This window comes from Piliocolobus tephrosceles, chromosome 10, assembly GCF_002776525.5.
Source record: "Piliocolobus tephrosceles isolate RC106 chromosome 10, ASM277652v3, whole genome shotgun sequence".
In the NCBI taxonomy this organism is placed as follows: Eukaryota; Metazoa; Chordata; class Mammalia; order Primates; family Cercopithecidae; genus Piliocolobus; species Piliocolobus tephrosceles.
The window spans coordinates 77,956,000-77,980,860 of NC_045443.1; the positions used below are offsets into that span (position 1 = coordinate 77,956,000).

At 35.0% G+C, this 24,861-nt stretch overlaps 1 protein-coding gene across 1 annotated transcript in view; it reads left to right on the forward strand.

Annotated features, from left to right (window-relative positions):
- PTPRQ (protein tyrosine phosphatase receptor type Q) overlaps positions 1 to 24,861 on the forward strand; it is a 212,543-nt gene that overhangs the window by 99,513 nt on the left and 88,169 nt on the right. Inside the window, exon 26 of the mRNA XM_031936254.1 lies at positions 22,683 to 23,006. Within this exon, the coding sequence (XP_031792114.1) occupies positions 22,683 to 23,006 (324 nt within the window). The remainder of the gene's footprint in view (positions 1 to 22,682; positions 23,007 to 24,861) is intronic.

Below are 24,861 nucleotides of genomic sequence, written 5' to 3' on the forward strand. Positions count from 1 at the left end.
AAAAAAAAAAAAAAAAAAAAAAAAAAAAAAAAAAAAAAAAGAGCTAATCACCTTCCAAAGGCCTCGTATCCTAATATCATCACACTAGCGTCTAGGTTTCAACATACGAATTTTGGGGTGATGCAAATTTTCAGACCAAAACAGTTTCCTTTTATACCGCTCTAGTAGAGAAAGGGAGGAGTACATCTCTGTTATTGCCAGGTAGGGCTAGAAATCCAGGTTTCCCACTTGGGCTTTATTATACCCAAGGAGGGGATTTCTCCTTGCTGCTGGGTTAGCTTGGGAGTTTTAACTCCCTCTAAGCCTCCACTGGGATTACCCTGGTTGAAAGGAGTAGTGATACCTTATTACTGCTCTCCACATGTTTCTCACTGACATTATGGTGGAAGAGACTTATTACCACCAGAGAGGGTGAAAATCTTGGCTCCCTATTTTGCCGTCTCTGACATCACTGTGTCTCATATGGTTCGGTGCCTCATTACTGCCTAGAGAGGGAAGAAGACTAGGCTCTGTATTCAACATTTCTCAGTATGGGAAAGAATGAGATCATAGTTTCTTTCTGTGCTTTTTTATTTTTTATTTTTATTTTTTGAGTAGACTAGCAGTTATTGTCTGAAAATTTTCTGTCTTGCTAGACTGCACTGTGTGTGTGTGTGTGTGTGTGTGTGTGTGTGTGTGTGTGTGTGTGTGTGGTGTGTGTTTAATTTTTAACTAGAGAGAGCAGATTTTTATGGGGGCTTTTTTTTGGTCAGTTGGTAGGTGTTTCCAGATTGCTGGCATCTAGGATATATGTGGCAAAAAGAAAACCCAAGGAATTCACCACTATGTTATTACTTGAGTCCTGGACTCTCTAGCTGGTCTACCTTCTTAACTCTACTAAGTAGAGTAATTTTACTCTACTTAGACATTGTATAAATTTACTTTCATTATAAAAATTTCTTCATTAACATGTATAGATTTATAATGTGAGTATATACATACTTTTGTCCAAAAATGGATTCAAAATTCAAAATAAAGCTAAATTTCTATGATCAAATCCATGCTTAGTCTATAAAACTAAAAATATTGTGAGTTAATGTAATAAGATCTGTAAAATACTGAGGCCATTATAGGAAATGTTTAAAGTTCCTAGACGCATATCACTTTTTTTTATCTTGGATCAGTTCCAAAAGTGTAATGTTTGCTATTTTGAAATTGTCTTAGGTATCAAATTCCAAATTATAAATTTAAAAGTTTTTTAAATGTAATTCCTTTTATAAAAAATGAATTTGGGTTACTCTGCATAATTCTCCTTGACCCCATTGATGCTTTAATATCTCTCATTAAGTGGACTCCAGGCAGCCACTCTTTGCTTTATCCAAGCTCCAGCTAAAGCCAGCTGTTCTTTGAGCAGTGTTTTTATTAACGTATTTAGGAACTGGTGCATATCTTATTACTCTATTTTCCATTCCTGTCCTATGCAGCTGTAGTTGATACTTTTATAACAGCCTTTACATATCAATCTCCTCCCCTATTTTTTTTCTTATTCTCTTTTACTTCCCTTTTTAAGTAAATTAAACATGTGTGTGAATGCAAAAGCCCTCTTCTTTCTTTCTGGTAACTATATTATGTGAAAGCTTCAGGAATGTGCCTGCTGTTTGTCTGAGATTATAAACATCATGGAAAAACTTTTACTAATGGTGTAAACATTCAGAAATGTAGAATATATGAATTTTAATAATAGCAAAATTTCTTCAATGTTGCATTTAAGAAATTAATTTAGACTTAATTTAAAATCAATGCAATGTAAATACAAAGAAAAGGATTTGAACAGATAGAAGACTGTACAAAATACTACTAACCTCTACTTACTGAATTTCAAATATTGTAAGTTTCATGGCATATGAAAATACAAGTTTGAGGAGGGAGCTATTTTATAAATATAAGGCATGCATAAGTTGCAGCCACTATAAGATTAAACACTTTCAAAATTCAAATAAGGTAAAAGTAGCATTTTTTAGTATATTAATAAGTTATTGCAATTTGAATTTTCACTACCTACTCACTGCAACCTTGAATAAATTACCCATTGGTTCTATGCCTAGATACCTTTTTAGGAAGTACTACTATTTTAAAAGCAACTTATATTAGAAATATAATAAATATTATTCCATATGAATTGCAATAAGGAAATCTATACTTATTAAAATATACATTAAAAATTAATAGCCCAGGCCAGGCATGGTGGTTCACGTCTGTAATCCCAGCACTTTGGGAGGCCAAGGCAGATGGATCACTTGAAGTCAGGAGTTCGACATCAGGCTGGGCAGCATAAAACCCTGTCTCTACTAAAAATACAAAAGTTAGCCGGGCATTGTAGCAGGTACTTGTAGTCCCAGCTACTTGGGAGGCTAAGGCAGGAGAATTGCTTGAACCCAGGAGGCGGAGGTTGCATTGCCAAGATTGCACCACTGTAGTCCAGCCTAGGGGACAGAGCGAGACTCCATCTCAAAAAAAAAAAAAAAAAAATTAATAGCCAAATAGGTTCATTACTAATTAAATTAGCACTATTTTTGTGTTTTTATTTTTATTTTTTGAGGTAGGATCTCACTCTATCACACAGGCTGGATATGCAGTGGCACCATCACAGCTCACTGCAGCTTTAACCTTTTGGGCTCAAGTGATCATCCTGCCTCAAGTTTCCCGAGTAGCTGGGACTACAGGCACATGCCACCACACCTGGCTAATTTTTAAAATTTTTGTTGAGAAAATATCTCACTGTGTTGCCTGGGCTGGTCTCAAACCCCTGAGCTCAATCAATCTTCCTGCCTTGGCCTCACAAAGTGCTGGGATTACAGGCATGAGACACTGTGACTAGCCTACTTTTATATTTTTTAAAAATCAAGATCACATTTTGTAATTTTTTAACATACTACATTAATGATATTTGTTGTTCATCAGAGGTCTAGCATTTTTAAACTTTGGACTTGAAATTTAAAACAAAATTTGTATTTAGGTTGTTATCAAAGAAATAGTTAATGGTGTAAAACACCTTATAGGTTCTGTGTGCACCTTAAAAGCTAAATAGGATGCTATTCTCAGAAGCACTATTAGGAAATTTGACTGCAGATTAAACAGGTACCAAACAATAGTTGAAAGTAGTTGGTGACATACTTGGGTTAATCAGTGCTAAGACTTCCTTTCTAGTATGGATATATGAGAAATATAGTAAAGCCCATGATTGTCTGTCTATTAAAATTCTACATTTATAAAATATTATCTAGAAAGTACAAGTGTCTAGTACTTTTAATTTCTATATACATGCATAACCTGTGACTTGTTTTGAGTATTATTCATACATTTTTATGGGAAAGCTTTTTTCATGCTTTTAATATTTTCTACTTATGGGAAATGTATATACAGCGACATGTACAGAACTTGTGTACAATTCAATGAGTTTTGACAAGGGCATACACCCGTGTAACCACCATTCAGTCAACATATAGAGCATTTCCATCCCCCATAGAAGGTTCCCTTTTACACACATTCTTGAAGGCAACTGCTGCCCCTGATTTCAATCAACATAGATTAGTTTCACTTGCTCTTAAGCTGTATCTATTCTCTTAACGCTAGGCGGCCTGTTTCAACATAACTGTTGTTACAGTTTTTAAAATTTGTTCTGTTAGTGTTGAGTCATTTTCCATCACATGAATATACTATTATTAGTGTGTCTGTTTTCTTTTGATGGACATTTGGATTGTTTCTAACTATTAGGAATGAAACTGCTATAGATATTTTTGTACAAATCTAATTACTGGGTCATAGGGTAGGTATGTGTTTAATTGTTCAAGAAACTGACGGTTTTCTAAAGTAGCTGTACTATATGAAATACATACCCAACAGCACTGAATGAGAGTTCTAATTACATCTCATTCTCAGCAGAATTTGGTGTTATCATAATAGCCCTGTGAGGTGACATAAAAAAGTATATATTTTATTGTAACTTTAATTTGCATTTTTCTGATGATTCATTTTGTTGGATACTTTCGTATTATTGTTGGCCATTCATATACAGGCAGTCTTTGCTTTACATAATAGTATAGGCATAAAAAATGATTATAGAAACTGAATTTGTGCAAAGTAATATCAATGTAGAAAATTATGATTGTTCTGTGATCTTCAAAAATTTTCATTACAATATTAAAAACTCCAAGTGTCAATTATGAATGTATGTGAAAATGAAAAAAATATTTATTTAGTATACTAATTTAAAACATTAGAAACAGAGAATTTTTTAAATAAAAACTTATCAAGAATGTTTTTTTCTCATTGTTTAGCTTATGTTACAGAGAGGGCCTCTTTTCTATGTTTCAGTTAATTGTTATACTCCTTTCAAATTTTAGATCAGTTTTCAATATTTTATCCTTTGCACTTTCAATATTGTCAAATATCTGCAGGAGTTCTCTTACTGTGAAATTTTTTTTTGCTGTCTTTTACTTCCTTCAGGACATCATCCTTCATCCAGTTCATCAGAACCACTTGCTTTAATTTCTGTCCATGTTTGTCTTCAGTAAGTTGTCTTGGCTGCATATGTCAAGTTTCTTGAACAGCAGTGTTAACATTCCCATGGTCCAGCTGTTTGTTCTGAAACTCCGTTTATGTTATGTTCAAATTTCATTTCCAGCACCCTCACTTTTGTTGCTCTGCTACCATCTTTGTTAGCCAATATGTGTCACATGAGTTCATTGCTGTGAGACAAGGAGGCAGCATAACTACACAATTTTCTGCCTGTGCATAAACTGAAGAACAAATGCACAATGACCAATCAATGACCGATTTTGAACAAAGTGATGTGACTTGTCATTTGTGTAATGTTTTTATGGATGAAAGAGCTAGAAGCAAAGTTTTCATATTATAAAACTTCTCATAGCCAATATATGATAGTAACAAATTCAAACCCTATTTTGAGAAGACAGGTGTTACTTCACTAAATCATAGTAACAAAAATTCAAGCATATTGGAATGTGCAAAAGACTGACGTATCTCCTTTAGGGAAGTTTCTGTTCAAGTCTTTACTGCATTTTTCTCCTGAATTGTTTGTCTTTTTACTATTGAGCTATAGGAGTTCTTTATATATTTTGGATAAAATTCTTTTTTTTTTTACTTTTTAAAAAATTTGATTTTTTAAAAATTTAAGTTCTGGGATACATGTACAGAAGATGCAAGTTTGTTACATAGGTATATGCATGCCGTGGTAGTTTGCTGCACCCATCAAACCGTCATCCACCTTAGGTATTTCTCCTAATACTATCCCTCCCCTAGCCCCCGACCCCCTGACAGGCCCTGGTGTGTGATATTCCCCTCCCTGTGTCCATGTGTTCTCATTGTTCAGCTCACACTTATGAGTGAGAACACGTGATATTTGGTTTTCTGTTCCTGTGTTAGTTTGCTGAAAATGATGGTTTCCAGCTTCATCCATGTCCCTGCAAAAGGACATGAACTCATTCTTTTTTATGGCTGCATAGTATTCCATGGTGTATATGTGTCACATTTTCTTTATCCAGTCTATCATTGATGTGCATTTGGGTTGTTTCCAAGTCTTGGCTATTGTGAATAGTGCTGCAGTAAACATACATATGCATGTGTCTTCATAGTAGAATGATTTATAATCCTTTGGGTATATACCCAGTAATAGGATTGCTGGGTCAAATGGTATTTCTGGTTCTAGATTCTTGAGGAATCGCCACACTGTCTTCCACAATGGTTCAACTAATTTACACTCCTACAGTGTAAAAGTGTTCCTATTTATCCACATCCTCTCCAGCATCTCTTGTTTCCTGACTTTTTAATGATTGCCATTCTAACTGGCTTGAGATTGTATCTCATTGTAGTTTGATTTGCATTTTTCTAATGACCAGTGATGATGAGCTTTTTTTCATATGTTTATTGGCTGTATAAACATCTTCTTTTGAGAAGTATCTGTTCATATCCTTTGCCCGCATCTTGATGGGGTTGTTTGTTTGTTTTATTTTTCTTGTGAATTTGTTTAAGTTCCTTGTAGATTCTGGGTATTAGACTTTTGTCAGGTGGATAGATTGCAAAAATTTTCTCTCATTCTGTAGGTTGCCCTTTCACTCTGATGATACTTTCCTTTGCTATGCAGAAGCTCTTTAGTTTAATTGTATCCCATTTGTCAATTTTGGCTTTTGTTGCCATTGCTTTTGGTGTTTTAGTCATGAAGTCTTTGCCCATGCCTATGTCCTGAATGGTACTGCATAAGGTTTTCTTCTAGGGTTTTTATGGTTTTTGGTTTTACATTTAAGTCTTTAATTCATCTTGAGTTAATTTTTGTATAAGGTACAAGGAAGGGGTCCAATTTCAGTTTTCTGCATATGGCTAGACAGTTTTCCCAACACCATTTATTAAACAGGGAATCCTTTCCCCATTACTTGTTTTTGTCATTTTTGTCAAAGATCAGATGATTTTATATGTGTGGCTTTATTTCTGAGGCTTCTGTTCCATTGGTCTATATATCTGTTTTGGTACCAGTACCATGCTGTTTTGGTTACTGTAGCCTTGTAGTATAGTTTGAAGCCAGGTACCATGATGCCTCCAGGTTCGTTCTTTTTGCTAAGGTTTGTCTTTGCTATGCGGGCTCTTTTTTGGTTCCACATGAAATTTAAAGTAGTTTTTTTCTAATTCTGTGAAGAAAGGCAATGGTAACTTAATGGGGAATAGCATTGAATCTATAAATTATGGAGCCTCATTCTGTCACCCGGGCTGGGGTGCAATGACGTGATCTTGGCTCAGTGCAACCTCCGCCTCCTGGGTTCAAGTGATTCTCCTGCCTCAGCCTCCTGAGTACCTGGGATTACAGGCATGTGCCACCACAACTGGCTAATTTTTATATATTTAGTAGAGACAGGGTTTCACCATGTTGGTGAGGATGGTCTTGAACTCCTGACCTCATGATCTGCTGGCCTTGGCCTCCCAAAGTGCTGGGATTACAGGCGTGAGCCACCACAGCCTACAATTCCTTATTAGAGATATGTATAGCAAATATTATCTTCCAGTCAATAGCTTGACTTTCTGTTTTCTGAATGGCACCTGTGCATAATCAGATGATTTTAATTTTGATGAAATCTGAACAGCAACTCTTAATCTCATGTCAGTACATTTTTTGCCCTAATTCAAGATTGTGAAAATAATATCCTGGATTTGATTCTAGAAATGTTATAGTTTTAACTTATACATTTATATTTTTGATTCATCTTGAATTGTGGGTGTGCAGTAGGAGAAGTGATTCAAAGTTCATTTTTTCATACATTTATCAAAACATTTAATAACTATTTTAAAGATACTTTTATTTCCCCATTTGAATTGCCTTGAAAGTTTTTGTCAATCACTTGACCCTATGTGCTTGAATTTATTTTTGGAATATATTTTCTTCCATTGATTTATTTATCTATTATTGTAATAAAATCACACTGTGTTAATACATGTAGCTTTGTTTTAAGTGTTGAAATCATTTTGTGTAAGTTCTACAAATGTGCTCTTTTTTCAAAATTCTTTTGGCTATTTTTGGTCTTTGCATGTCCATATAAACTTTTAAATTATAATGATCTTATTAATTTTCACAAAAATGCCTGTGGCATTTTCACTGGGATTGCATCAGATCTATATACATGCATGTATACATCTATACATGGGGAGAATTGACATCTCAGCAATGAGTTATTAATGAATATGTTATTATTTCTCCATTTTTGAAATTATTTATTTCTTTCAGTGATGTTTTGTGGTTTTAAGTAAATGGGTTTTGCACATCTTTTGTTAAAATTATGTGCATGTATTTAATTTTTAATGTTATTCTAAATAGAATTGATTTTCATCATTAGTTTGATGCAAAATATAGAAATACAATCAATTTTTATATTGACATTGTATCCTATGACCTTGCTAAATTTACTTCTTAGTTCTAGAAGGTTAAAAAAATTTTAAATAATATTCTATATTAAAATTATTGTGTCTTCTAAAATTAAAAGTATTTTTATCTCTTTCTTTCTTTCTTAACTCCATGACTTTTTATGTTTGTTTTGCCTTATAGCACTGGCTTGACTCTCCAGTACAGTGTTAAACATAAGTGATAAAAGCCAATATCCTTGTGTTGTTCCCAATTTCAGGGAGAAGGATTCGTTTTTCATCATTTTATATGATATTGGCTGTAGACTTTCTGTAGATACGCTTTTTTAAATTGAGGAAGATTCTTTCGTTTATAGTTTGCTATGAGTATTTATTGTGAATGGGTGTTAAATTTTGCCACTTGATTCTGAACTTAAGGCAATGATTTGTTTTTTCTCTTCTATTCTCTTACTGTGATAAGTTAAATGGTTTATTTTTGAATGTTAAATGAAATTTATATTCCTGGGATAAAACACACTTGATCAGATGCGTTTTCCTACTATATATGGCTAGATTTGATTTAGTAACATTTTGCTTAGGATTGTTGTATTTTTGTTCAGGATAGGTATTGGTCTATAATTTTCTTTTATTGTAACATTTTTTTCTCAGATATTTACATCAAAGTTATACTACCTTAATGTCAGGGGTTGGGGAATGTTCTTTCCTCTTTCATTTTCACAGTTATTATTTCATCCTAAACTCTCTGATAGAATTCACTAGTGAAACCATCTGAACCTGGAGTTTTCTATTGTGGCAGATTTTCTATTACTTTGACTTCTTTAATAAATATAGAATTACTTATATATTCTTTTTAAAAAGTTTTACTTTAGGGCCAGGCGCGCCTATAATCCCAGCGCCTGTAATCCCAACACTTTGGGAGGACGAGAGACGGGCAAACACAGTGAAACCCTGTCTCTACTGAAAATACAAAAAAATAGCCAGGCGTGGCGGCGGGCGCCTGTACTCCCAGCTACTCGGATGGCTGAGGCAAGAGAATGGCGTGAACCCAGGAGGCGGAGCTTGCAGTGAGCCGAGATCGCGCCACTGCACTCCAGCCTGGGCGACAGAGCAAGACTCTGTCTCAAAAAAAAAAAAAAAAAAAAAAAAAAAAAAAAAAAAATTTAAGTCAGAGATTCATGTACAGAATGTGCAGGTTTGTTACGTAGGTATACATGTGCCGTGGTGGTTTGCTGTACCTATTAACCCATCGTAATTTCTATATCATTTTTTATGTTATGTTTCCAAGAAACTTGACCATTTTATTTAAAATGTTGAATTAATTGGCTCAAGGTTTTTTGTAATCTGCAGTGATATTCCTGGTTTAATTCATGATGTGAATTATATTTTCTTTCTTTTTATACATCTTAATGTTTATGAAATTTATAAATTTTTCCAAAGAACCAAGTTTTATATTAATTAACGTTCTCTGTTGTTTGTATGTTTTCCATTACATCGATTTCTGATTATTATGATTTTCTTGCTTCTAAATATTTTGCCATAATGTTCTATGTATTAGTTCCATGTGGTTAATAGTGTTTTGCAAAACATCTGTATCGTTACCACTTTTTTTTGCCTAATCATTCTAACAAGTATTGAGAAGGAAATGATAAAATATTTAACTACGACTGTGGGTTTTTTTCTTTCAGTTCTGTCCAGGTTTGCTTCATGTAGTTTCAGTTAAAAAAAAAAAAAAAGTTTTTACTAAAAACATGCATATTTGTAATTGTTATATTTTCCTAATTAACTGATCCTTTGATTATTCTAAACTATCCCTTTAATCTTTGGGGACACTCCTTGTATTAAGGCTTTTTTGTCTGATATTAATGTAACACATGTTCTTTTGTTCGTGGTTTGCATCATCTTTTTCTCTTCTTATTTTTGAATTATTTGTATTGTATTTAAAATGTGTCTGGTGGACAGCAAAGTACATCTCTTGTGAACAACATAGAATCAGGTCTTTAATCGTGTCTGACAACCTCTGACTTTTAAATGGAGTATTTAATACATTCTGATTTAAACTTAGTATTAATTTAGTTGACTTTGGATCTACTATTTTTTTCTTTGTTTTCTATATATCCTATCACTTATTTTTTAGTTCCTCTGTTCTTGCTTTCTTTGTTGCCTTCTACTGAGTTAAGTATATATTTTTAGCATTACATTTTAATTCTTCTACTTGACTTTTAGCTATGTTTCTTTGTATTATTATTTTTAGTGGCTTCTCAAGGGACTACAACATGATTCCTTGACTTATTATATCTACTTAATTTATGTAACGAAATAAAATACATGAATTTTGCAAAAGTATTCCCATGTACTTCCCTGTAGTTTCTCCTGTTATTGTTATATTTGTTGTACTTACTGTTAATAGATGTCGAGTTGTTATACATGTCAGCTATGTATATTCATGTGTGTGTGTGTGTGTGCGCGCGCGCACACTCAGTTTTTCAGCTGTTGCTTTCTACTGTGCTCCTTGGATTCTCCATCATGTACATATAATTAAAATATTAGGCAAGGATTTAAGGGGAGTTTATTTCCAAACTTTGGGTCTAACTCCTCTGTTTCCAACTACTTTAGCAGCCTCATTCTTTATTCTCTGACACCTCAAGCCAATAACTGTGTTTTTTTTTCCTTTTCCAAGTTCATAATGTTATCTGCAGAAGAGTTTGATACAAGTTATCACCAGATCAGAGTTCCCCAAGCTGGAATATTTTTTTTTTTTTTTTTACATTTTTAGCTGCTTTTGCAAAATTTTTGCCCAAAATATGAATCTGAGCTCCTTTCAAGATTTTTATAAAAATATCTAGTCACACTGAACACTTTGGTGTATAATAGCCTTAATGGCATTTGGTGATGGGTAGATAGAAGAGGAGTTTACATTGCAATAATACATATGGCTTTAAATTGATTATTAGACATTTTTGTTCTCAAAAATCTTTTGAGCCAAGGTGTGATTACAGCTCACACCTGTAATCACAGAGCTTTGGAAGGCTGAGGTGGGAGGATCTCTTGAGCCCAGGAGTTTAAGAATAACCTTGGCAAAGTAGCGAGATCCCATTAGTACAAAAAATTAAAAAAAAAAAAAATAGCCTAGAGTGGTGGTGTGTGCCTGCAGTTCCAGCTACTCAGGAGGCTGAGGTGGAGGATTGCCTAAGCCCAAATATATAAGATTACACTGAGCTATGATGGTACCACTGCACTCTAGCCTGGGCAACAGATTGGCACCCTCACACCTGTAATCCCAGCACTTTGGGAGGCCAAGGAGGGCAGATCACGAGGTCAGGATTTCGAGACCAGCCTGCCAACATGGTGAAACCCCGACTCTACTAAAAATACAAAATTAGCCGGGTGTGGTGGCACATGCTTGTAATTCCAGCTGCTCAGGTGGCTGAGGCGCGAGAATTGGTTGAAATCAGGAGGCGGAGGTTGCAGTGAGCCGAGATCGCCCATTGCACTCCAGCCTGGGGGACGTCAGTGAAACTCCATCTCAAAGAAAAAGAAAAGAAAATCTTGGCAATCAGAGAGTTTTCTGTTTGTTGCTTTCAACCACTGAAGTCCATGTCCCCAACCTCATACCATCCTTTGAGCCTTTCTACTCTATTGTTTCTCCTTCCATCTCTTCCTTCTCTCTTGCTTTCTCTTATGGGGTCCCTGAGCAATCCCAATTCTTTATTCTTTCTTATGGATATTTTCTCAAAGCTTAAATTCAGCACTCCTTGTGTATATGTTAATCAATGAAGTTTTTCTGTACAGCCACAGGTATTTTTTTTTTTTTTTTCTTTTTGAGATGGAGTCTTGCTCTGTTGCCCAGACTGGGGAGTACAGTGGTGCAATCTCGGCTCACTGCAACCTCCACCTACTGGGTTCAAATGATTCTCCTGCCTCAGCTTCCTGAGTAGCTGGGACTACAGGCACATGCCACCACACCCAGCTAAGTTTTATATTTTTGGTAAAGATGGGGTTTCACCATGTTGGCTAGGCTAGTCTCAAATTCCTGACCTTAGGTGATCCTGCCGCACCTCCCAAAGTGTTGGAATTACAGGCATGAGCCACCGTGCCTGGCCAGCCACAGTTTTTAGAAAAAAAAAAAAGATGTTTTAAGTAACATTCAATTATATTCAACATTTGGTGGAACTTGTGTTTTTGAAATCTGTCCATCCATTCATCCATCCATCCATCCATCCATCCATCCATCCATCCATCTGTTGATTTGTTCACTGATTCACATTTTTGCTAAGCAAGTACTTGTGATACATCAATGTGTGTCAGGCATTATATGCTTATCTGTTTCTTCTGACCTTTTTTTTGTATTCTACTTCATTGTACATTAACTATTGATATAGACTCAATTCTTCATTTCTGGTGTTTTCATAATATGAGTACTGCTTTCAAATGTTCATTCACTCTCATGATTTCAGTTACTTATAGATACAGATATTCTCCCAAATTCCTTTACCTGGCCCAGTGTGCTAACACAAACCTCTCCTGCTATTTATTTAGCAGGATAAATTAACTATATTTATCCTGCTAATAAGATATGAAGCTAAAATTTTATTTCCTCACACTCATTCTTGAGTAAATCTCCACAAGCCAGTGTGTCTTTCTAATTTCTTCATCACTCTCAATGGTTCAGTTTAGTCTCCAGGTGTTATAGGAGTGGTCTCAATAGATAATTAAGTTGGCTTTCTGATTAGTATTCTAAGAACTATTTCAGATAAACTATGTAAAATCAAAGTTGTCATTTTTGATAAATATTCTCACGAGATGACTTACTGAATGCAGCTGTCAAAACTAATGAATTTATAAATCAAGCCAGCTCATTTTGCCTTTGTGTTAGTCTGTCCTCACACTGCTATGAAGAAATACCTGAGATTGGGTAATTTATAATGGAAAGAGATTTAATTGACTCACAGTTCAGCATGGCTGGGAGGGCCTCAGGAAATTTACAATCATGGCAAAAAGGGAACCAAACACCTCCTTCTTCATGTGGCCAGTAGCAAGAAAAAGTATGAGTGCCCAGTGGAGGGGGAAGCCCCTTATAAAACTATCAGATCTCATGAGAACTAACTCATTATCATGAGAACAGGATGGGGGAAACCACCCCCATGATTCAATTATGTCTACCTGGTCCCTCCCACGACACATGGGGATTATGGGAACTACAATTCAAGATGAGATTTGGGTGCGGACACAACCAAACCATATTAACCTCTAAAAGGAATATGTATAACTATATGTGTAACTAGTTTTCCTTGTAATGGTCTCTAAAAAATGACTTTTTCTTCAGAAGTTTTATTGAGAAATTTTTTAAAGGTAGTGTTTCACAGTACATAGTTTAAAGACTAAAATTATAGCTATGTTTTATATTTGGGGCCCCAATTGTCCAACTATACATGTATGGGAACACATACAAAACAATTTTAAAATATCATACTCCTATTTCATGCAAATTGAATACATTTATATTATAAGACTAATTTGGCACATTAGTATGAATGGGTCAGTCCATATTCTCAGCTTTGTAGTAGCAAGCACTCAAAATCATGTTTGTGTTACATAACTTGATAAGTACTCCCAAATTTATCTGGATTAAGCCAGGCTACCAGAAAGAGGTGCACATGAATGGTATACTTACAATCTCTGAAGAAATAGTTTTAATAAAACATATTTGAGAATGATTCCACCTATGTATTCAGAGTGACATTGTGAAAATGGGAAAAATTAAACATACTTAGTATTTACTGTGTATGGATGTTGTTGAGGACATTGCTTATTAAATTGTACTCTATGTTTTTTTTTCAGAAGAAATGTATCTTTGGTTTCAGTACCAGAGATTATTATATTTTTGTTCATTTAATTTATCTTTATTTGTGGTAACAAATATTTATAATCTTGCTTTTTCCTTTGTTTTATTTATTTGTTATAAAGAGTCAAATTTATAATTTACTTCTAGGAAGTCTACAGTGTGTATTTTGTCAGTTAACCTAATTCCTGGGTTCATTCCTTTTGTTTTACCCTATTTTCTCTGTGCTCAATATATCATCACATCCTGTCAATATTTCTTTGAATTTTTCTTTAGCTCTCTTCCTAATTATTCTTAACCTACCAGATCATTGTAATCTACGTTGTGCTTTATATGTAAAATATTGAACAAGTTTTTATCAAACTTGCCTATTCCCAATAACAAGTGATATGAAGGCTCAGACTTTTCTTTAAGTTTATATGTCACTAATTAATCTCTGTCAGTTGTTTCTGTATCACCTACTGCAGTCACCTAAACTGCTTTCAAACTTTCACTGCCTTTCAATAACACCAAACCTGATAATCCCCCACACTTTTTTTCTTACTACTGCCTTAGTTAGACTATTTTCCTTCAGCCTAAGATTCTTCCCACCCTTGACAAACATTTTGTTGCCACTTACATATCTCTCCCCATACTCAACCCACTTGAACCTTTTTTCTTTCACATCTTTACTAATCCTCAGTTGTCCCTTAGATTTAGAGCTCTCAAATCTTCTTCTCTGTTCTGTTGTCTTTACCTCTTTATAATTATTTCTATTAACTAAAATATATTTCATCAATATATGAAAAGATGCTTATACCTTGACTTGTAACCAGCCCACATCGTTCAATGTGAATGTTCAATAAATGCTATTGATTAAATTCAAGCTAGTGTAAAATTTATATCTGGTATGCTGAAATTTGCTTTGAACTTAACTTTGACGGTATTTCCATTTTTATATTGATCCACACTATGTTAGTGTTAGCAAATTTTACTTTTACTTGTGTATGTTTAAATTATCTGTTTGCATGTTGTGTTTCTAAAAGGGTAGTAGATTATTTAAAATTTCTAGAGACAAAAATATTCTTAATAAACTTGGGAAGACTAGGTTGATAATTTTGTATATTTTATAAATATAATTCACAAATATAACTTTTCAGACATCTGTTTTGCTTAAAAGAGAGTACATCTGTTCCTGAAAAATAAAAATATATAGTCATAAATAAAGATTTTAAACTTGGTCATCCAAGTTAGTGTACTTACCCAGGTCAATGAGAAGTCAATACAAAACTGACTACCTTCACAATCCTATCAGGAGAGTTTGGCAATTTCTAATAATTGATATTCAGAAGTTTACAGAATAATTACATTTTATGCACATTTTCATCTTCTAAGTAGAATTTACTAGTCACTAAAAACTCTCATGCATTTAAACGTATAACAAATCTTGCTTATTTAGATCTACAGACCCTAATTTCAACCATGATGAAAGTATTTTAGTGATAAGAATAATTTATGAATAAAAATGTAATTTACTGAATACCTTGGCAGTTAATGTTGATCGCTTCATCACAGTTCAGTCATGTTTAGAAAATCTAAGCAAGCTGTGTGATTACTCCAGGAAGCATGGAATGATGTGTTCAAATTAGTACCATCTGTGGATAGAAAAAGTTTGAGGTTTTTAGTCATTCTTAAAGAATGGAAATCTGATTCTCCATGCTGAAATGAGTGTAATCCTTTTTGTATCTGTAATTCAATAGGGCAGTTGCCTTGAAATAGTCTAGTTCAGCACGCAGTTCATCAAAGAGAAGATACTGGATATAAATGAGGGTTACTGTGGTCATTTATGAATACTTCTGAGGTAGGCTTGTTTAAAAAAATTCTACAAGTTATACAATATATTTCACCTCAGATCAGACTCATTTCTGGTTTGTCTTTCTAAGTACATTTGAGTGAAAATGTGGACTAGATTTTGTACCACATGAAAACAGAAGGCTGTTTCAATGAACCATCATTTATTTCCACAGTCAACAAACACTTATTCAGTGCCAGTATGTTCCAGTGTCCCATCACTGTGCCTGTCACATAATAGGAGACTGAAATTGTCATTATGTTTCCCATAGCCAGGTTACAAATAACTCTTGCCTGTATTTTGTGGTTTTTCTTTATAAGACGTTTTCTTCTCTGAAAACTTAATTGGAAAATACTAGAGTCTGTGAACGAATATTGATCTGCTGAAAATTTTTTACTATGTAGCAAAATTTGCTAGTAACAAACACCAGCTATCCTAAAATCTGAACATTGGAGGAAAAAATAGTTGGTCATAGAGGCATGGGCATCTAGTCATCTCTCCAGATGGGATTAGGAAAGGGCAGCCTCCTCTGCCTTCTCTAGTTCATTAGCTAGTGAATATTTCCCTCCTACTTCCAGTAGTTTAGCAAACTCTAGGAGAGAAAATTGAAACATGGGAAAGGTGACTGGTGGTAGAGCTAAAAATAAATAAATAAGCAAATAAATAAATAAATAGACAAACAAACAAATAAAAGAAGGAAAGTATTTGGACCCTGATTCTCTCTCTTTTTTTTTTTTTTTTTTTTTTTTTTTTTTTTGAGGCGGAGTCTCGCTCTGTCGCCCGGGCTGGAGTGCAGTGGCGGGATCTCAGCTCACTGTAAGCTCCGCTTCCTGGGTTTACGCCATTCTCCTGCCTCAGCCTCCCAAGTAGCTGGGACTACAGGCGCCCGCCACCTCGCCCGGCTAGTTTTTGTATTTTTAGTAGAGACGAGGTTTCACCGTGTTAGCCAGGATGGTCTCGATCTCCTGACCTCGTGATCCGCCCGTCTCGGCCTCCCAAAGTGCTGGGATTACAGGTTTGAGCTACCGCGCCCGGCCTGGACCCTGATTCTCATGAGGAAAGAGCAGAGTGTAAGATTTTAATGAAAAGAAAAGTCGATATAAAACTTTTCAAGGCCAGGTGCCATGGCGCATACTTGTGATCCCAGCACTTCGGGAGGCTGAGGTGGACGGATCAGTTGAGCCCAGGAGTTCAAGACCAGCCTAGGAAGCATGGTGCAACTCCATCTCTACAAAAAGTACGAAATTAGCTGGGTGTGATGGCGCACACCTGTGTTTCCAGCTACCCGAGAGACTGGGTTAGGAGGATCATATGAGCCTGGGAGGTTGAGGCTGCAATGAGTCATGATTGTGCCTCTGCATTCCAGCCTGAGCAACAGAGTAAGACTCTGTCTCAATAAAAAAAAATAAAAATAAAAATTTCTGCATAGTAAAAACTATCAGCAAAATAAAAAGAATATAACAGATTTAGAAAATACGTCTTCATCAAATATCACAAAAAGGTTATAGTAAAGCCTTAAATAAATAAATAGCAAAGCCTTCCATCCAATAGAAAAAAAAGTAGGAAAAAATACAAATGATAGTTTATAGAAAAGGAAATTAAAGGGAGAGAAGTGCAATAAGTTTCACATTGAATTATATTTTTTCCTTTCTGAAAGTTTCATTGCATACTTTGTTGGCAAGTGTGTTGGGAACAGGCACTCTTATGCTTGTTGACAGGCGTAGGTACTGGTAAAACCTTTCCGGAGTGTTATTTAGCAGTGTCTACTAATGCTACAAATATGCATATGTTTTACCTAGCAATGATTATCCTACAGATTTACTCACACATATGTGTGGAATATGAAAGCATAGGCTTATACATTACAGCTTGTTTGTTGCAAATATTGGACACAGCTTAATATCATTTCACAGGGGCTGGTAAAATCAAATTCGATATATCCATTTAAATGTGCTTACTCCATACAACTCCAAACACTAAAGAAAAAGGCAAAACATATCCAAAGCATATATATAGTGACCCTAAATCCCAATTTCCAGGGCAGTCTGGGTTTATGCTTGTTGTGCTGGCATTTCATCCAATAGACATTGCCTTTTACTCTCAAAGGTGACCTGTCTGTATAACAAATAATTTTCTGCAATGGAGTGAATGTTTGTATCACCCTCAGAATCACATGTTAAGGTCCCAACTCCCTGTGTGATGCTATTAGGAGGTGAGGCCTTTCAGAGGTAATTACGTCATGAGGGTAGAACCCTCATGAATGGGATTAGTGCTCTTATAACAAGACTGCAGAGAGCTCTTTTGCCCTCTTTCTGCTATACAAGGACACAATAAGAAGCCAGCAGTCTGGAGTCAAGAGGCTGGTTCTCACCAGAAACCCACCATGCTGGCACCCTGATCTCTGACTTTCAGTTCTAGAATGATGAGAAATAAATTTCTGTTGTTTGTAAATCACTCAGTCTATAGTAACTTGCTACAGCAGCCAAAACTAAGACCGTCACTCTAAGTATATTCTTTGGAAGTGAGAGAAGGGACTGGGAGGAGGAAGACAGTGGGATATGAGGTTAGATGGAAAGAAAGGGAAGGCTGCACTCCAGTCTGGGCCACAGAGTGAGACCTTGTCAAAAAAATTAAAAAAACTTTTCAAGTATCCCACTGTACTTCAGATAAAGCTAAAAGTCATACATTTGGTTTAAGGACTTAGTGTAATGTGATTCCACCTACACTGCCTACTTCATCTCTTCCCATTCATCTCCTTGTAGACCCAGCAGCCTTCATTAAGTGTTTTCAATGTGTGACACTCTCTTCTTCTTCAGGGTCTTAACTCCTTCACACATCCTGATTTTTTTTTTTTATCTGTGAAGCTTCTTCTTATCCTTCGGGTCTCTAATTAAATTATCCTTCATCAGGAAAGCTAAATAAAGTCCCCTGTTACACCCTTGATTCATTTGCTCATACATTCAAAAAATATTTATTGAATCACCATTTTGTTTTATTCAGTAGTGTAGACTCTTAGAGACAAGATCTGATATGTACATTGACATTTTATGTAACCTACAAATAAATATATCTTTTGCAGTGATTATAACCTACAAATAAATATATCTTTTGCAGCGATTTTTCAATATTTTTATTGAGATGGATACAGAAGCAAAATCTTTCTCAATCTTTTATGGGGTGGGTTTATAGTGCAGAGCTAAGATTTATAGGAAAGTAAGTATCAGTTCAAAATGATGCAGGCTGTACAATCTAATAGAGCTATCTGAAAATAAATTTTAAAATAAACTTCCCTTGAGATGTTGAGTTTCCCCTTGCTCTCTATATGTAAGCAGAGACTGGGTAAGTAGTGATCGCTCATTTTGTAATCACTTAATGATTGTATTGGTCTTTTATTGCTGTGTAACAAATTGTCACAAACTTACTGGCTTAAAACCATACCCATTTATTAGCTCATAGTTCTATAGGTCAGAAGTCCAGGCATGCTGTGCCTAGGTTCTCTACTTATTCTCACAAGCTGAAGTCAAGTTGTCAGTCAACATTTTCTTGCGTAACTCAGGATCCTCTCCCAAGTTCATGTGGTTGTGGTAGAATTTAGTTCCTTGCAGTCATAAGACTGACAGCCCCTTCCCTGGAGGGCTTTTAGCTAAGGGCTTCTCTCAGCTCCTAAATATTTTGTATTCCTTATCATGTGGCTCCCTCCTTCTTGAAAGCCAGCAATAGAGAAATTTTTGTGCATTGAATCCATCTCTTTAAAGCTTTGACTTCCTTTTCTGAAAATGGCCAAAAATACTATTCTCCTTTTAGAGGGCTCAGGTTATAAGGTCAGGTCCACTGGATAGCTCTCTATTTTAAAGTAAAATGGTTAAGATTCTTAGCTATAGCAGCAACATAGCTTTCCATCTGTACCTAGATCAGTGTTTGGTTGAGTAAGTGGAAGAATCTGTTTGTACAGGGACCGGGAATCTTGCGGGATATCTGCAGACACAAAGGTCAGACAAAGAGACAAGATGAACAAGATGATCTCTCAATTCCAAATTCTGAGATTATGTGATTTTCTCATTTATTTGTCTGTTCTTATGGATTCAGTTGCCAAATATATATCTTAAAAACTGACTTCTGTCCTGTTGCTATCATCTAATTTCTTCTTTCCTGTCAAATCAAGTAGTCTCTGAATTTCTCCCTTTTCCTGTTTTGCCATTACCAGACTAGACTTAATAAAATGTACCTCTGGACATACTGTGACATTTTTTATAGCTTTTCATTGCCTGACAAGCTATCTATAGTTTCCTCTGACACAGTAAGTCCCCAAGCTATTTTGCAGTCCTTCTGTTTGTTATTGCTGACATGAATTACAAGCTGCAATTTAACTTATCTTAGCTCATATCACCCTCTTTTCTATGATCTCCACTTTCACAATCAGTGAAATTCCATCTCACGTGCCATCTCTTCTCTAAAAACATTTTCTGAACACCCAAGTCAATCAAACGCATCTGATTTATGTTAGAATATTTTGAAAATGTATCTTAGGTTCAGATGATCTGAGTTCAAATTTAGTGACTGAAGGATTTGAAAAAAATTATGAAAATTCTACTTTTTAGCCAATTCTAAAACTTCTTCCTCTATAAATGTACATTTTTTTTCCCTAAAGATAGTGTTTTCTGTACTTGTTTTTCTTCATGATAGGTAAAGGTAAAACAGAATTTGTGGTAAGTAGTGTGCCAAGTGCTCTATCTTACTGCTACTTTTAAGGTTAATATTCAATTAAATGTAGTAAGATTTGATAATAAATATTAATATTTAAAAATAAAGTAATTGAATATGATCATAAGACTTTAATCTACTAACTATCTTCCATGGCTTTATAACTTCTCTTCCAGTTTTGATAAATATATATATATATATATTTATATTTATATATATTTATATATATATATATAAATCAAGCATCTATCTAGTATTTGATATCATCTCCTTCTGGGTATCTGAGAGGAATTTCAAAGTTAACCTACTCAAAAGAAATTGTTAATCTTTCTCCCCAAAGCTTACCCCTCTTGCAGTCACCCACATCTTGATTAATAGTGACTTCATCTTTTTATTTGCTCAATCCAAAAACCTTAGGGCATTTTTTATTCCTCTCTTTCTCTGTTATTTCACATGCCACACATCAGCAAACCTTGCCAGCTCTCCTTCACATTATATTCAAGAGTTGAATGTTTCTTTTTGCTTCTGCCGCTACCACCATGGACCAGGCCACCGTGATCTCTTGCGTTGACATTGCAGTTGCCTGCTAATTACTCTCCTTGTTTCCAGCCTTGTTACCCTTTAGTCTGTTCTCAACACAGTAGCTAGAGTGATTCTGTGAAAGAGAGAGGCTGCCACTTCTCTGCTCAAATGAAAGCCATGACAATGTCCTCTAGTGTCACACACTGGTAGCTTCTACCGGTCACTCAGGACTTCTTGTTACTCTCCAAATATATCAGGCATGCCTGCAACTATACAGTTTCCTCTGCTTCAAATTTCTCTTTCTGAAATATTCACATGGCTAAGTCCCCTGCCTACATATGGAACTTAGTATCTTCTAATCCCTTCTCTGATTGCCTAATTTAAATTTTCAGTATCCCTGAAACTCTCCTTCTTCCTATTCTTCTTTTTCTCCGTAACACTGATTATCATCCAAAACACTACAGTTGGCCCTCCGAATCCGTGTGTTCTGCATCTGTGGATTCAATCAACTACAGATGGAAAATATACAAAACCAAAATGTATCTGTACCCAACGTGCCCAGACTTTTATTTCTTGGCATTAATCTCTAAACAGTACAACAGCTATTTATAGAGCATTTACATTGTGTTAGGTGTTATAAATGGCCTAAGATTATTTGAATTATATGAGAAGATGTGTGTAGTTTATATGCAGATACTACACCATTTTATATAAGGAACTTGAACATCTTCTGATTTCGTTCTCCCTGGAAGGTCTGGGAGCCAGTACCCTGTGGATACAAAAGATGACTATGTACAATGCTTATTGATACTTTTATTGTTTATAGCTCCCCAAATGTAAATTTTGCAGGGGCAGGAAGTTTTGTCTGTTTTGTTCCTTGTATTTTCAGCACCCACAATCCTACCTGTACATATTAGATGCTCTTAGATATTTATTGAATGTTGAATTAATATATCTTTAGAGATCAATGAGCCTTCTAAATATTTATTAATTTTCTTTTTTTAAAATGTGAATATTAACATACAGTTTGCATTAATTATGTAATTTTCACATGTCACCATTTAGATTCTCTTTATCTCCATCTTCTTAATAAAGGTCCTTGAAGATATACAAAGAAAGGCATGGTTGAGAAGAGTTCCGATACCACTTAATTGATTGCTCTTTCATATTTCTAACTGTAACATGCTTATATTACTTGCCTAATAATCTGTCTCTGGAAAACAGGACATGAGCTTTATTGTATCCTCAATCGCTAACACCAGGCTCAGAGCCTGACACATGGTATGCATTTGGCAAACCGATAGTTAGTATGAAAGCAAATAAATGACTCCAAGTAGGACCATGTGTTAATTCTAAATATACCTGAGATAAAATAAAAAAATAGATGAATTATATACATTAAAAACTGTCAGTAATATTGTTTATTTAAAATTGTTTTATAATCAACATTTACTGGATATAAGATGTGTTTGTGTTTATTTAGACATTTAAATACACAAATTTCTTCCCTTGGAACTGAATATTACAAACTCAAACCATACCTAGGGAAGTCCTTAGGATGACATGAGCATACAGTTTTCCTTTGTAACACTGAAGTAGTTCTATTTGAAGCCAAAGTTTGTTTATATAAGCCACTTATGATTGAATTTGGAAGCAAAATTAGGAATTAATAAATTACAATTATTTTGCCCTCTACCCTTTTAAAATGGTGGTCCTGGAAGCATCACTCTACGGTTCTTCTCATTAAGTGTGGGAATAATTAATCTAAATGCTATGGTAATTTGACAGATCTCTACTAGCTGCTCCATAATAGAATTCTATTCTTTCTTCTGTTTTTAAAGTGTTTGGTAATTGTAACTGCTTTTAATTTTTCCCTTTAATTTTTAGTTCCCAGTGTTCCCACAAATATTGCTTTTTCTGATGTACAGTCAACTAGTGCAACATTGACATGGATAAGACCTGACACTATCCTTGGCTACTTTCAAAATTACAAAATTACCACTCAGCTTCGTGCTCAAAAATGCAGAGAATGGGAATCCGAAGAATGTGTTGAACATCAAAAAATTCAATACCTCTATGAAGCTAACTTAACTGAAGAAACAGTAGATGGATTAAAGAAATTTAGATGGTATAGATTCCAAGTGGCTGCCAGTACCAATGCTGGCTATGGCAATGCTTCAAATTGGATTTCTACACAAACTCTGCCTGGCCGTGAGTATTGTCCTGACATATACATATTGATTGCTGTTATATTCTGTATCTGTCTATATATTATGCTTTATACTTAATCTAATTGTGTATAAAATCACTGAACATAGAAATAACTGAGGACACTACCATATATAACAACATATTTATTTTTAATTTAGTTGAAACCCAAAGAGAAATTCAATGTTAGTCATTATTAGGGCTTTTCTCAAACTCCCAAAGTTGTGCCAACGTCCTAGAATCTCATATTGCAACAGTGCATTGTGGGAAGCTTCTCTGATGCTCTGCCATTAAGCCATACTGATTATCATCTAATGCCCTTGACCCAGGCCCACATTTTTTTTTTTTTTCATATTTGGAGGCTCTGCTGCTTTTAAGCCCAACTTTATGACCTTTTCAGTGACTTCAAACTTACACACAAACACTTGTGACCACAATAACCCTGATTGATCTGTCTGCAAGTAGTTTTTCAGCTTGTATATTTCAACTGCACAAAATTCTGAGGCAAAGAAATATCAAGCGTTCAACTCCCAGCTTGAGATAGGAAGAAGAAAAACATACAGAGAAGAAACACAAACACTCGAAATTATTTTGCCATCTATACATCTTTCAGAACTTTAAATGCTTTTCCATACAAACCATCAATGTATAAGTAAAGATTGCTCTTGCAACGTAGGTTTTATGTTTATAGTTAACTGTTTGCCCTGCTTGCTTGGAGAATATAATTAACCATAATTAAGTAAATAAATTTACATTCCTTATCCTGAACTCTGTCTACATAGAATTGTGATGGTTTCTATGCAACGTAAATAAGTTGCAAATCAAGTCCTGCAAGCCAGAGCTCTGGAGAATGGCTGCATTCTCTGAAATGCCATTTCTGCCCCAGCCCTCCAGAGCAAATTTCAGGTTTGCCAGGCCACCCATCCCATATTAACCCTTCAGATATAGACCTTATGTTGTCATCTTCCTATCTTGACTGAGGCTCTTAAAAGATGATTCCTTTCAAATTCAAATCACATGTTCTTAAACATTTTTGATACTTATTAGCATAGTGATATACCTACACACACACAGACATAGATGTTCAGTGACAAATACCATGTTAGCACTTATAGATATAGATAGTGAAATAAACTTTGATCTAGAGGGCTTTATTTTCTAGGCCACCAATTGTGTCTCTTGTTATAATTTCCCAGAATATCTGGGATAATGTTTGTAATAGTAAATGTTCAATAAATGTCTGTTAATATAATTCAACATTTGAGGTAGAATCCTGACAACTCAGCCTTTGACACAATTGTCCAACCTTTTCTCTTTTTGGTACTTTGACACTTGGTTTCTGTAAGGTCTGCCCTTCTGTTTTTTCTCCTACCTTCCTGGTAGTTCCTTCTTAGTCCTCTTTGCTGAATTATTCTCAGCAAATTATTGTTTTTTAACTGTAAGCATTGGAGAGATGAGAGAGCTATATTTGGCCCTTTTTTCTTCTTTATCAACACACAACCCAAGGAGATTTTACCCTAACTGCTCTTATTCTGGTCTATAGCTTTAAAGTCTACTTACATCTCAATTATTCTCAAATACTATATCTAGTCCTGAATGCTGCCTAGATCTCCAGATCAGTATATCTGCCTGATCAACTAATCACTGGGCTTGTGTGTTGAATATACTTCTCTAAATTATCATGATCAAATACCAAACCTTCTCATATCGTTATTTATCTGTTTGCAGAAAATGAAAATCCAGGCACTGTTCTTTTCCTCCTCAATCCTGCCCATGATTCATTTCAATCACACCATCTAACCCAATTCCTCCATTTGCATTACTATTACATTAGTCCAACTCTTCATTACTGCTCCCA